General features: G+C 42.8%; 4 protein-coding genes across 4 annotated transcripts in view; all 4 read left to right on the top strand.

Moving 5' to 3' along the window:
- The window catches only part of LOC135091430 (uncharacterized), a 3808-nt gene extending 18 nt beyond the window's left edge, over nt 1-3790 (top strand). The window contains exons 1-3 of the mRNA XM_063989074.1: nt 1-436; nt 650-741; nt 907-3790. The exon at nt 1-436 is cut by the window's left edge and continues 18 nt beyond it. Of these exons, the coding sequence (XP_063845144.1) occupies nt 242-436; nt 650-741; nt 907-925 (306 nt within the window). The 5' untranslated portion in view covers nt 1-241 and the 3' untranslated portion in view covers nt 926-3790. The remainder of the gene's footprint in view (nt 437-649; nt 742-906) is intronic.
- Nucleotides 3791-4148: 358 nt separating this feature from the next.
- LOC135091431 (uncharacterized) lies at nt 4149-7871 on the top strand. The gene is made up of 3 exons (XM_063989075.1): nt 4149-4487; nt 4698-4789; nt 5147-7871. Exons 1-3 carry the CDS (start codon nt 4293-4295, stop codon nt 5163-5165), a joined length of 306 nt encoding a protein of 101 aa, XP_063845145.1. The 5' UTR covers nt 4149-4292; the 3' UTR covers nt 5166-7871.
- A 241-nt stretch (nt 7872-8112) lies between these two features.
- On the top strand, nt 8113-9349 carry LOC135091432 (uncharacterized). The gene is made up of 3 exons (XM_063989076.1): nt 8113-8411; nt 8625-8716; nt 8880-9349. Exons 1-3 carry the CDS (start codon nt 8217-8219, stop codon nt 8896-8898), a joined length of 306 nt encoding a protein of 101 aa, XP_063845146.1. The 5' UTR covers nt 8113-8216; the 3' UTR covers nt 8899-9349.
- A 2683-nt stretch (nt 9350-12032) lies between these two features.
- LOC135091429 (uncharacterized) lies at nt 12033-13251 on the top strand. The gene is made up of 3 exons (XM_063989073.1): nt 12033-12494; nt 12708-12799; nt 13049-13251. Exons 1-3 carry the CDS (start codon nt 12300-12302, stop codon nt 13065-13067), a joined length of 306 nt encoding a protein of 101 aa, XP_063845143.1. The 5' UTR covers nt 12033-12299; the 3' UTR covers nt 13068-13251.
- The last annotated feature ends 338 nt before the right edge of the window (nt 13252-13589 follow it).

The following is a 13589-nucleotide window of genomic DNA, read 5'->3' as shown; positions in this document are numbered from 1 at the left end:
CAATTCACGAATGAGAGGCATCACACATGACTGCACGATAATCAATATCACATACAAAAACGATGACAGCCGAAGCTGACCAATCGACAACATAGAGACAGAAGCGAGGCTAGCACTCGCGACCAATCACGCGACGCCAAGAACGCAGGAGCCAATCAGAGCCGAGTGCCCTGGCCTATATAAGGAGCGGAGGGCGGGTGAGGATTCCAGTGAGATCCAAGACCTCAAAGCAGCAAGTGCCATGGCGAGCTGGATGTTGGTGGCCCTGGTGGTGTCCTGTGTGCTGGTGGGCAGCGTCACTCCTCAGATCACGTTCTCCAGGTCCTGGGTGCCACAGGGGAAGAGGTCCTCCTCCCCTGGTGACATCCCCGAGCCCCTGGACCCCTGCAGGGACGCCAGAGCGGCCACCCTCACATCCCTTGCTGGTCACCTCTTGGTAAGTTTGCTATTATGTAACTACAAGTAAAGCTGCTGCTGCTACAACGACTACTGCTGCTAATGATAATAATAACAATAATGTTATTGCTATTGTTCTTGTTTATAATGGCTTTCCTAAAGCCAGTCACACTTTCACTATAGTCACGAAAAGCATCTTGGAAACTCTTAACAGTCTACAGCCTGTTACTGACTACTGGTGTTTGGTGTTCAGGATATGATGAACGACGTGGCAGCAGCTGACCACCGCCCCTTGCCCGACGACGGCACCACAGCACTCAGGTTCAGGAACGCCATACTGGGCAGGTAGGACGCCGACGACGACGAAAATGATAACAGCAGCAGCATTCATTATTACGAGAGAGAGAGAGAGAGAGAGAGAGAGAGAGAGAGAGAGAGAGAGAGAGAGAGAGAGAGAGAGAGAGAGTGACCTGTAACCTGATCTACATTTTCTGCTCGTTTTGTTTGCAGGCGTCGCCGCGTGGCATAGAGGGGAACCAAAGCACTCTTGTCTCAACGCCTCACGCACTCAGTGAAGAGGTGACTGGTCGCTCAAAACACACCTCTGTCCGCAAGACAGGGAGCAGAGAAAGAGAAAAGGATTAACTTGGACATTTGAAAACTGTAAAGAGAAATACATAGATGTGTGTGTGTGCGTGTGTGTGAAGGCATTATTGCTCACCTAATAATTAATATTTTTTTACGATTTAATCTTTTTTTATATTTATGACACACACACACACACACACACACACACACACACACATACACACATACACACACACACACACACATACACACACACATACAAGGTAAAAACTAAATTTACGATAAAGCATCATACTTAACATGTTATAACTTTTGTACTTTGGCAACAAATGAAGGCCCTGAGGCGAGGCAGAGAGGAGCGAGAGAGTGTCAAGCGAGCATCCAATAAAGAGTTCATCTGTACACACTGTTTGGGTATCCGTGATTGTTGTTGTTGTTGTTGTTGTTGTTGTTGTTGTTGGTGGTGGTGGTGGTGGTGGTGGTGGTGTGTGTGTGTGTGTGTGTGTGTGTTCATGCAGGAGACCCACTGGTGAAGGCCAATGAAAAAATGGAAAAGGCTCCTATGAGTACCAGTTTACAAAGAGAAGGCAAATGGAATAACAAAAAATTGAAGGATAAGCGTCTTTAAACCTCCCTCTTGAAAGAGTTCAAATCATAGGAAGGTGGAAATACAGAAGCAGGCAGGGAGTTCCAGAGTTTACCAGAGAAAGGGATGACTCATTATGAATACTGGTTAACTCTTGCATTATCGACGTGGACAGAAGAGAGGTAAGGGAAAGTAGAAAGTCTTGTGCAGCGAGACCGTGGGAGGAGGAGAGGCATGCAGTTAGCAAGGTCAGAAGAACATTTAGCGTAAAACAGCTGTAGAAGATAGCAAGAGATGCAACATTGAGGTGATGAGACATAGGCTAAGAACAGTCAGTTAGAGGAGAGGGGTTGATAAGACAAAATGCTTTTTATTCATCCTATCTAAAAGAACGGTATGAGGAGAATCTCCCTTATATGAAGCTTACTCCATACATGGACGGATAAGGGCCATGTACAGAGTTAGCAGCTAGGGGACGGGATGAGAAAAACTGGTGGAGACGACTCAGAACACCTAACTTCATAGAAGCTGTTTTAGCCAGGGATAAGATGTGAGGTTTCTAGTTTAGACTATAAGTAAAGGACAGACCAAAGATTTTCGGTGTAGAATAGGGGACAGTTGAGTGTCAATGAAAAAGAGGGGATAGTTATCTGAATGGTTGTGTTAAGTTGATAGATGGACGAATTGAGCTTTTGAGGCATTGAACAATACTAAGTTTGCTCTGCTCCAGTCAGAAATTTTAAAGAGATCAGAAGGCGTTCTGTGGCTTTCCTGCAGGAGCTTTTTGCTTCCTGAAGGGCTGGACGTCTACGAAAAGATGTGGAAAAGTGCAGGGTGGTATCATCAGCGCAGGAGTGGCTATGACAAGAAGTTTGGCTTAGAAGATCATTGATGAGTAATAGGAAGAGAATAGATTAGAGGCCAGAATCCTGAGGAACACCACTTAATACCCTTGGGAGATGAACAGTGACCGTCTACCACAGCAGCAATAGAACGGTCGGAAAAGAAACTTGAGATGATGTTACAGAGAGGATAGAAGCCGTAGGAAGGTAGTTTTGAAATCAAAGTTTTGAGCCAGGCTCTATCAAAAACTTTTGATATGTCTAAGGCAATGGCAAACGTTTCACCAAAATCCCTAAAAGAGGATCACCAAGACTCAGTAAGGAAAGCCAGAAGATCACTAGTAGAGCTGCCATCCTTGAACCCATACTGGCGATCAGATAGAAGTATGTAAAGTGATTGATGCTTAAGAATCTTCTTCTTTAGGATAGACTCAAAACTTTAGAGAGGCAGGAAATCAAAGTAATAGGGAGGAAGTTTAAGGGACAAGAGCAGTCATCTTTTTTTAGGAACAGGCTGAAGGTATGCAAGCTTCCAGCAGGAAGCAGAGGTAGATGTTGCCTGACAGAGTTGGATGAGCTAGGAGGCATCATCCTACCCCTGATAAAGTAACGGAACCTGACGTAAGCACTGAAAACAAAGGGAAAACTGGCCACTTTGGGGATAAATTTCATAAAAAAAACATTACGAGTTGCAGCAGGGAAGGTCTCTCACCCAAGCACACTCATGTGTTTCTAATGCATTGACTATAGATCTAAAATAGTTAATATTTTTAGTTACTTTATTGCAGTAAAATAGGTAACCTGATTTGTTATCATTATAATACGTGTTTCACCAAAGGCATGCACAGTAACACATCAAAACAAATAAAAATGTTATACAATATGTGGCTCAATAATACAATACATATTTCTTAACAACACTAAAGAATCTGACCTAAAGTCCTTGTTGCTCTGTAATTCCATAATATCCATAATAGTAAATTATTCAGTGCACTTCAAGAACACATCAGCAGCAGCACCGATGGGAGGACAGAAACTGAAATCTGACACTGAACGTTTGTGCGTCATGGCGAAGAGATTTGAAGGAAGATTCAGACATGTTACTACTTCTGCATGGCATGACCGTGTAAAAAGCAAGTTTGTCAACACGTTAACAACAGACATGACTCTCGCTGGCAGCACACGTCACCAGCTTCCCCAGAAGTGACACATGATAACATGTCCATGCCAGGAAACACTGATTGCAAACAAAGTTTCCAAATTGTTTGGAAACATTTTGGAAACACTTCTGAAACATTTTGAAAACTGCATTTTGAAAACACTTTGGAAAAATTTTGGAAACATTTCGGAAACATTCTGGAAACAGCTTGAAAACCATTTGATAACATTTCGTACTCATTCTAGAAACAGTTTGGAAACATTTTAGAAGTACTATAGTCTGCAAATTTTGTTTCCAACCAATGTTTCCTGGTGTGGACAGTCGTTAAGGCTTCAAAACTTATTTTGTCCAACTTGAGTCGAGATAATCTTAGCAAACAGTTGCACTTTAGCTTTTGGAAAAAAAACATCGTCGTTTGTAGATTTCTGTTATGTATTTGAATGTGTGTATAATAATATAGATAAGTTCGTATATAAGTATCAATTCACGAATGAGAGGCATCACACATGACTGCACGATAATCAATATCACATACAAAAACGATGACAGCCGAAGCTGACCAATCGACAACATAGAGACAGAAGCGAGGCTAGCACTCGCGACCAATCACGCGACGCCAAGAACGCAGGAGCCAATCAGAGCCGAGTGCCTTGGCCTATATGAGGAGCGGAGGGCGGGTGAGGATTCCAGTGAGATCCAAGACCTCAAAGCAGCAAGTGCCATGGCGAGCTGGATGTTGGTGGCCCTGGTGGTGTCCTGTGTGCTGGTGGGCAGCGTCACTCCTCAGATCACGTTCTCTAGGTCCTGGGTGCCACAGGGGAAGAGGTCCTCCTCCCCTGGTGACATCCCCGAGCCCCTGGACCCCTGCAGGGACGCCAGAGCGGCCACCCTCACATCCCTTGCTGGTCACCTCTTGGTAAGTTTGTTATTATGTAACTACAAGTAAAGCTGCTGCTGCTACAACGACTACTGCTGCTAATGATAATAATAACAATGTTATTGCTATTGTTCTTGTTTATAATGGCTTCCCTAAAGCCAGTCACACTTTCACTATAGTCACGAAAAGCATCTTGGAAACTCTTAACAGTCTACAGCCTGTTACTGACTACTGGTGTTTGGTGTTCAGGATATGATGAACGACGTGGCAGCAGCTGACCACCGCCCCTTGCCCGACGACGGCACCACAGCACTCAGGCTCAGGAACGACATGCTGGTCAGGTAGGACGCCGACGACGACGAAAACAACAACAACAACAACAACAACAACAACAACAACCCTTTTCTGGGACTGGCATCTCAGTGGGCTTCTCTTTTCTTATTGGATTGTTGTTGCCCTCGGCCAGTGTCCCTCCTACATAAAAAAAAACTACTACTATTGCTTGTACGACTAAAACAATGTTACAGTACAAGTAGTAGTATAGTTGCTTTTGTTGTTGTTATTATTCTTGTTTCTGTACTCAACTAATGCTATCATGAAATGAGCGAGAGAGAGAGAGAGAGAGAGAGAGAGAGAGAGAGAGAGAGAGAGAGAGAGAGAGAGACCTGATCTACATTTTCTGGTTGTTCTGTTTGCAGGCGTCGCCGCGTGGCATAGAGGGGAACCAAAGCAGTCTTGTCTCAACGCCTCACGCACAGTGGAGAGGTGACGGGTCGCTCAAAGCACACCTCTGCCCGCATGACAGGGAGCAGAGAGAGAGGAAATGTTTATGACTATAATTATTTAGGGACAAAAAGATGAAAAAGATGTAAATCTCTAGAAGTGTAATGTGCATGTGAGGATTAACTTGGGTATTTGAAAACTGTAAAGAGAAATGTATAGGTGGGTGTGTGTGTGTGTGTGTGTGTGTGAAGACATTATTCCTCAGCTAATAATTAATATTTTTACGATTTAATCTTTTTATATATTTATGACACACACACACACACACAAGGGAAAAACTAAATTTACGATAAAGCATCATACTTAACATATAACCTTTGTACTTTGGCAACAAATGAAGGCCCTCAGGCGAGGCAGAGAGGAGCGAGAGAGTGTCAAGCGAGCATCCAATAAAGAGTTCATCTGTACACACTGTTTGGGTATCCGTGATTGTTGTTGTTGTTGGTGGTGGTAGTGGTAGTGGTGGTGGTGTGTGTATGTATGTGTGTGTGTGTGTGTGTTTCTGGAAGAGGACCACTGGTCCAGGGTGGTAAAATTTTGAAAAAAAAACGCCGGTGCGAGTGGCAGTACCCAGAGGAGCCAGATGGGATAGTTAGATATTGAAGAATAAACGTCTTGAGCCTCCCTCTTGATGGAGTTCAAGTCATAGGAAGGTGGAAATACAGAAGCAGGCAAGGAGCTCCAGAGTTAACAAGAGAAAGGGCTCATTGACTGAGAATACTTGTTAAATTTTGCATTAGCGAGGTGGACAGAACAGGGGTGAGAGAAAGTAGAGTTTTGCGGAGCGAGGCCGGAGGAGAAGAGGCATTCAGTTAGGAAGATCAGACGAGCTGTTAGCGTGAAAATAGCGGCAGAAGATAGCAAAAGATGAAACACTGAAGAGATAAGAGGCTGAAGAATCTTAGAGGACAGTACTTGATAACACGAAATGCTTTTGATTCATCCTGTCTAAAAGTGCGTTATGACTGAAACCACCCTTACATGTGAAATATACTCCATACATGGACGGATAAAGCCCCTGTACAGAGTAGACAGCCTTAAGAGGAGGTGGGTGACAAAAACTTCAGAACACCTAACTTCATGGAAGCTGTTTTAGCTAGGGATGAGATGTGAGGTTTCTAATTTAGGCCGCAGACCAAGTATGTTCAGTGTAAAATAGGGAGACAGTTGAGTGTCACTGAAGAAGTGGGGATAGTTATCTGAAAGTTTGTGTTAAGTTGAAAGATGGAGGAATTGAGCTTATGAGGCAATGAATAATACTTGGTTTGCTCTGCCCCAAACACAAATTTTAAAGAGGTCAGAAGTCAAGGAATCTGTGGCTTCCCTGTGTGAGCTGTTTACTTCCTGAGAGTCTGGATGTCTGAGAAAAAGACGTGGGAAAGTGCAGGATGGTATCATCAGCGTAGGAGTCGATATGACAAGAAGTTTGGTTTAGATCATTGATGAGTAATAGGAAGAAAGTGGATTACAGGACAGAATCCTGAGGAACACCACTTAATAGACTTAGGAGAAGAACAGTGACCGTCTACCACAACACCAATAGAACGGTTGAAAAGGAAACTTGAGCTGAGGTTACAGAGAGAAGGATAGAAGGCATAGGAAGGTAGTTTCAAAATCAAAGATTGTGCCAGACTCTTTCAAAAACTTTTGATAGGTCTAAGTCAATGGCGACCGTTTCACCAAAATCCCTAAAAGAGGATGTTCTAGACTCAGTAAGGAAAGCCACAAGATCACCAGTAGAGTTGGCGATCAGATATAAGGTTATGAAATTATAGATATTTAATAACCTCCCTCCTGAGGATAGACTCAAAAACTTTAGAGAAACAGGAAATCAAAGCAACAGCGTGATAGTTTGAGGGACTAGAGCAGTCACACTTTTTAGGAAAAGGATGAATACATGCAGAAAGGAGAGGCAGATGTTAACAGACAGAATTGGAAGAGTTTGATGAGGCAAGGGACAAGCACGGAGGCTCAGTTTTGGAGAACAATAGGAGGGATCGCATCAGGTCCATAAGCCTTCTGAAGATTATTCCCTTCAACACGACGATCAGCGACGGCATGGACAATATCACTGCAATGAATCTTAATAGGCAGCATAAAGTTGTCAGAGGGCAGAGGAACAGGAGGAACAAACCCTGAATCATCCAGCTAGAGTTGCTAGCAAGGGTTTGAGCAAAGCGTGTTAGAGATAGATGAGAAGACGGTGGTGCCATCAGAGTGAAACAAAGAAGGGATAGATGAAGAAGTAAAGGTATAAAAGATGTTTTTGTGTAAGTGCCAGAGGTTACAGAGGAGCTAGATCTAGAAAGATCTTGACATTTTCTATTGATGAAGGAGTTTCTGGGTAGTTGGAGGACAGGCTTGCCATCATTCCGGGCAGAAATATAAAGTGCATTAGGTTCAGGTGATGGAGACGAAGTTTGGAAACTATTTGGAAACTAGAGGAGAGTTTGCATTTTGAAAACACTTTGGAAACATTTTGCAGACATTTTGGAAACATCCTGCGAATATTTTGGAATATTTTGGAAACATTTTGAAAACATTTTGAAAACATTTTGGAAATATTTAAAAACATTTTGGAAATAGCTTGGAAAGCCTATGGAAACATTTAAAAGTAGTTTGCAAATTCTGTTTCCAATCAATGTTTCCTAGTGTGGACAGTCGCTGATGCTTCAAAATTCATTTTGTCTCATTTCAGCCAAGACTATTTTACCAAACAGATATGCATTACGTAGTTTAGGAAAAAAATAACATAGTTGTTTGTACAAGCTGTTAAATATTAGACATGACTGCACGATAATCAATATCACATACAAAAACGATGACAGCCGAAGCTGACCAATCGACAACATAGAGACAGAAGCGACCAATCACGCGACGCCAAGAACGCAGGAGCCAATCAGAGCCGAGTGCCCTGGCCTATATAAGGAGCGGAGGGCGGGTGAGGATTCCATTGAGATCCAAGACCTCAAAGCAGCAAGTGCCATGGCGAGCTGGATGTTGGTGGCCCTGGTGGTGTCCTGTGTGCTGGTGGGCAGCGTCACTCCTCAGATCACGTTCTCCAGGTCCTGGGTGCCACAGGGGAAGAGGTCCTCCTCCCCTGGTGACATCCCCGAGCCCCTGGACCCCTGCAGGGACGCCAGAGCGGCCACCCTCACATCCCTTGCTGGTCACCTCTTGGTAAGTTTGCTATTATGTAACTACAAGTAAAGCTGCTGCTGCTACAACGACTACTGCTGCTAATGATAATAATAACAATAATGTTATTGCTATTGTTCTTGTTTATAATGGCTTCCCTAAAGCCAGTCACACTTTCACTATAGTCACGAAAAGCATCTTGGAAACTCTTAACAGTCCACAGCCTGTTACTGACTACTGGTGTTTGGTGTTCAGGATATGATGAACGACGTGGCAGCAGCTGACCACCGCCCCTTGCCCGACGACGGCACCACAGCACTCAGGCTCAGGAACGCCATACTGGGCAGGTAGGACGCCGACGACGACGAAAATGATAACAGCAGCAGCATTCATTATTACGAGAGAGAGAGAGAGAGAGAGAGAGAGAGAGAGAGAGAGAGAGAGAGAGAGAGAGAGAGAGAGAGAGTGACCTGTAACCTGATCTACATTTTCTGCTCGTTTTGTTTGCAGGCGTCGCCGCGTGGCATAGAGGGGAACCAAAGCACTCTTGTCTCAACGCCTCACGCACTCAGTGAAGAGGTGACTGGTCGCTCAAAACACACCTCTGCCCGCAAGACAGGGAGCAGAGAAAGAGAAAAGGATTAACTTGGACATTTGAAAACTGTAAAGAGAAATATATAGGTGTGTGTGTGTGTGTGTGCGCGTGTGTGTGAAGGCATTATTGCTCAGCTAATAATTAATATTTTTTTACGATTTAATCTTTTTATATATTTATGACACACACACACACACACACACACACACATACACACACACACACACATACACACACACATACAAGGTAAAAACTAAATTTACGATAAAGCATCATACTTAACATGTTATAACTTTTGTACTTTGGCAACAAATGAAGGCCCTGAGGCGAGGCAGAGAGGAGCGAGAGAGTGTCAAGCGAGCATCCAATAAAGAGTTCATCTGTACACACTGTTTGGGTATCCGTGATTGTTGTTGTTGTTGTTGTTCTTGTTGTTGTTGTTGGTGGTGGTGGTGGTGGTGGTGGTGGTGGTGGTGTGTGTGTGTGTGTGTGTGTGTGTGTGTGTGTGTGTGTGTGTGTGTGTGTGTGTGTGTGTTCATGCAGGAGACCCACTGGTGAAGGCCAATGAAAAAATGGAAAAGGCTCCTATGAGTACCAGTTTACAAAGAGAAGGCAAATGGAATAACAAAAAATTGAAGGATAAGCGTCTTTAAACCTCCCTCTTGAAAGAGTTCAAATCATAGGAAGGTGGAAATACAGAAGCAGGCAGGGAGTTCCAGAGTTTACCAGAGAAAGGGATGACTCATTATGAATACTGGTTAACTCTTGCATTATCGACGTGGACAGAAGAGAGGTAAGGGAAAGTAGAAAGTCTTGTGCAGCGAGACCGTGGGAGGAGGAGAGGCATGCAGTTAGCAAGGTCAGAAGAACATTTAGCGTAAAACAGCTGTAGAAGATAGCAAGAGATGCAACATTGAGGTGATGAGACATAGGCTAAGAACAGTCAGTTAGAGGAGAGGGGTTGATAAGACAAAATGCTTTTTATTCATCCTGTCTAAAAGAGCGGTATGAGGAGAATCTCCCTTATATGAAGCTTACTCCATACATGGACGGATAAGGGCCCTGTACAGAGTTAGCAGCTAGGGGACGGGATGAGAAAAACTGGTGGAGACGACTCAGAACACCTAACTTCATAGAAGCTGTTTTAGCCAGGGATAAGATGTGAGGTTTCTAGTTTAGACTATAAGTAAAGGACAGACCAAAGATTTTCGGTGTAGAATAGGGGACAGTTGAGTGTCAATGAAAAAGAGGGGATAGTTATCTGAATGGTTGTGTTAAGTTGATAGATGGACGAATTGAGCTTTTGAGGCATTGAACAATACTAAGTTTGCTCTGCTCCAGTCAGAAATTTTAAAGAGATCAGAAGGCGTTCTGTGGCTTTCCTGCAGGAGCTTTTTGCTTCCTGAAGGGCTGGACGTCTACGAAAAGATGTGGAAAAGTGCAGGGTGGTATCATCAGCGCAGGAGTGGCTATGACAAGAAGTTTGGCTTAGAAGATCATTGATGAGTAATAGGAAGAGAATAGATTAGAGGCCAGAATCCTGAGGAACACCACTTAATACCCTTGGGAGATGAACAGTGACCGTCTACCACAGCAGCAATAGAACGGTCGGAAAAGAAACTTGAGATGATGTTACAGAGAGGATAGAAGCCGTAGGAAGGTAGTTTTGAAATCAAAGTTTTGAGCCAGGCTCTATCAAAAACTTTTGATATGTCTAAGGCAATGGCAAACGTTTCACCAAAATCCCTAAAAGAGGATCACCAAGACTCAGTAAGGAAAGCCAGAAGATCACTAGTAGAGCTGCCATCCTTGAACCCATACTGGCGATCAGATAGAAGTATGTAAAGTGATTGATGCTTAAGAATCTTCTTCTTTAGGATAGACTCAAAACTTTAGAGAGGCAGGAAATCAAAGTAATAGGGAGGAAGTTTAAGGGACAAGAGCAGTCATCTTTTTTTTAGGAACAGGCTGAAGGTATGCAAGCTTCCAGCAGGAAGCAGAGGTAGATGTTGCCTGACAGAGTTGGATGAGCTAGGAGGCATCATCCTACCCCTGATAAAGTAACGGAACCTGACGTAAGCACTGAAAACAAAGGGAAAACTGGCCACTTTGGGGATAAATTTCATAAAAAAAACATTACGAGTTGCAGCAGGGAAGGTCTCTCACCCAAGCACACTCATGTGTTTCTAATGCATTGACTATAGATCTAAAATAGTTAATATTTTTAGTTACTTTATTGCAGTAAAATAGGTAACCTGATTTGTTATCATTATAATACGTGTTTCACCAAAGGCATGCACAGTAACACATCAAAACAAATAAAAATGTTATACAATATGTGGCTCAATAATACAATACATATTTCTTAACAACACTAAAGAATCTGACCTAAAGTCCTTGTTGCTCTGTAATTCCATAATATCCATAATAGTAAATTATTCAGTGCACTTCAAGAACACATCAGCAGCAGCACCGATGGGAGGACAGAAACTGAAATCTGACACTGAACGTTTGTGCGTCATGGCGAAGAGATTTGAAGGAAGATTCAGACATGTTACTACTTCTGCATGGCATGACCGTGTAAAAAGCAAGTTTGTCAACACGTTAACAACAGACATGACTCTCGCTGGCAGCACACGTCACCAGCTTCCCCAGAATTGACACATGATAGCATGTCCATGCCAGGAAACACTGATTGCAAACAAAGTTTCCAAATTGTTTGGAAACATTTTGGAAACACTTCTGAAACATTTTGAAAACTGCATTTTGAAAACACTTTGGAAAAATTTTGGAAACATTTCGGAAACATTCTGGAAACAGCTTGAAAACCATTTGATAACATTTCGTACTCATTCTAGAAACAGTTTGGAAACATTTTAGAAGTACTATAGTCTCCAAATTTTGTTTCCAACCAATGTTTCCTGGTGTGGACAGTCGTTAAGGCTTCAAAACTTATTTTGTCCAACTTGAGTCGAGATAATCTTAGCAAACAGTTGCACTTTAGCTTTTGGAAAAAAAAACATCGTCGTTTGTAGATTTCTGTTATGTATTTGAATGTGTGTATAATAATATAGATAAGTTCGTATATAAGTATCAATTCACGAATGAGAGGCATCACACATGACTGCACGATAATTAATATCACATACAAAAACGATGACAGCCGAAGCTGACCAATCGACAACATAGAGACAGAAGCGAGGCTAGCACTCGCGACCAATCACGCGACGCCAAGAACGCAGGAGCCAATCAGAGCCGAGTGCCCTGGCCTATATAAGGAGCGGAGGGCGGGTGAGGATTCCAGTGAGATCCAAGACCTCAAAGCAGCAAGTGCCATGGCGAGCTGGATGTTGGTGGCCCTGGTGGTGTCCTGTGTGCTGGTGGGCAGCGTCACTCCTCAGATCACGTTCTCCAGGTCCTGGGTGCCACAGGGGAAGAGGTCCTCCTCCCCTGGTGACATCCCCGAGCCCCTGGACCCCTGCAGGGACGCCAGAGCGGCCACCCTCACATCCCTTGCTGGTCACCTCTTGGTAAGTTTGCTATTATGTAACTACAAGTAAAGCTGCTGCTGCTACAACGACTACTGCTGCTAATGATAATAATAACAATAATGTTATTGCTATTGTTCTTGTTTATAATGGCTTCCCTAAAGCCAGTCACACTTTCACTATAGTCACGAAAAGCATCTTGGAAACTCTTAACAGTCTACAGCCTGTTACTGACTACTGGTGTTTGGTGTTCAGGATATGATGAACGACGTGGCAGCAGCTGACCACCGCCCCTTGCCCGACGACGGCACCACAGCACTCAGGCTCAGGAACGCCATGCTGGGCAGGTAGGACGCCGACGACGACGAAAATAATAACAGCAGCAGCATTCATTATTACGACAACTACTATTACTACCACTACTTGCAGATGTAGTAGTTGCTTTTGTTGTTGCTGTACCAAACTAATGCTATCATGAGAGAGAGAGAGAGAGAGAGAGAGAGAGAGAGAGAGAGAGAGAGAGAGAGAGAGAGAGAGAGAGAGAGAGAGAACTCTAACCTCTACGAGTCTACATTTTCTACTGGTTTTTCTTTCAGGCGTCGCCGCGTGGCTTAGAGGAGAACCAAAATAATCTTGCTTCACGCCTTTCGTATTCAGTGAAGAGGAGACGGATCGCTCAAAACACACGTTTGCCTGCAAGACACAGGAAGAAGGAAGACATGAAATGTTGATGTCTATAATCATTTAGGAATATAAAGAAAAAAATGTTAATTTATAGATTAACTTCGGTATTTGAAAACTGTCATGATAAATGTATAGGTGTGTGTGTGTGTGTGTGTGTGTGTGTGTGTGTGTGTGTGTGGATTTATTCTAATTTATTTCCTTTGCCCATGTATTAATATTTTCACGATATAATAATATTTATTTTTATGAAATAATGATAATAATAATAATAATAATAATTATTATTATTATTATTATTATTATTATTATTATTATTGTTATTATTATTACTATTATTATTATTATTATTATTATTATTATTATTATTGTTGTTGTTGTTATCATTATTATCATTATATGAAATGAGCCTCAACAAACACATGAGAAAAAAAAAAAATTGCGGAGAAGCATCAT

This window comes from Scylla paramamosain, chromosome 37 (genome assembly GCF_035594125.1).
Source record: "Scylla paramamosain isolate STU-SP2022 chromosome 37, ASM3559412v1, whole genome shotgun sequence".
Classification (NCBI taxonomy): Eukaryota; Metazoa; Arthropoda; class Malacostraca; order Decapoda; family Portunidae; genus Scylla; species Scylla paramamosain.
The sequence above is the reverse complement of the archived record's forward strand: the minus strand, read 5'-3'. Positions and strand labels throughout refer to the sequence as shown.

What these genes read in the sequence shown, in the direction of transcription:
- LOC135091431 (XM_063989075.1), top strand. Translation starts at nt 4,293, where the DNA reads ATGGCGAGCTGGATGTTGGTGGCCCTGGTGGTGTCCTGTGTGCTGGTG. An exon ending in CCCTTGCTGGTCACCTCTTG is followed by an intron (nt 4,488 to 4,697) that starts GTAAGTTTGTTA and finishes TTTGGTGTTCAG; the next exon opens with GATATGATGAACGACGTGGC.
- LOC135091432 (XM_063989076.1), top strand. Translation starts at nt 8,217, where the DNA reads ATGGCGAGCTGGATGTTGGTGGCCCTGGTGGTGTCCTGTGTGCTGGTG. An exon ending in CCCTTGCTGGTCACCTCTTG is followed by an intron (nt 8,412 to 8,624) that starts GTAAGTTTGCTA and finishes TTTGGTGTTCAG; the next exon opens with GATATGATGAACGACGTGGC.
- LOC135091429 (XM_063989073.1), top strand. Translation starts at nt 12,300, where the DNA reads ATGGCGAGCTGGATGTTGGTGGCCCTGGTGGTGTCCTGTGTGCTGGTG. An exon ending in CCCTTGCTGGTCACCTCTTG is followed by an intron (nt 12,495 to 12,707) that starts GTAAGTTTGCTA and finishes TTTGGTGTTCAG; the next exon opens with GATATGATGAACGACGTGGC.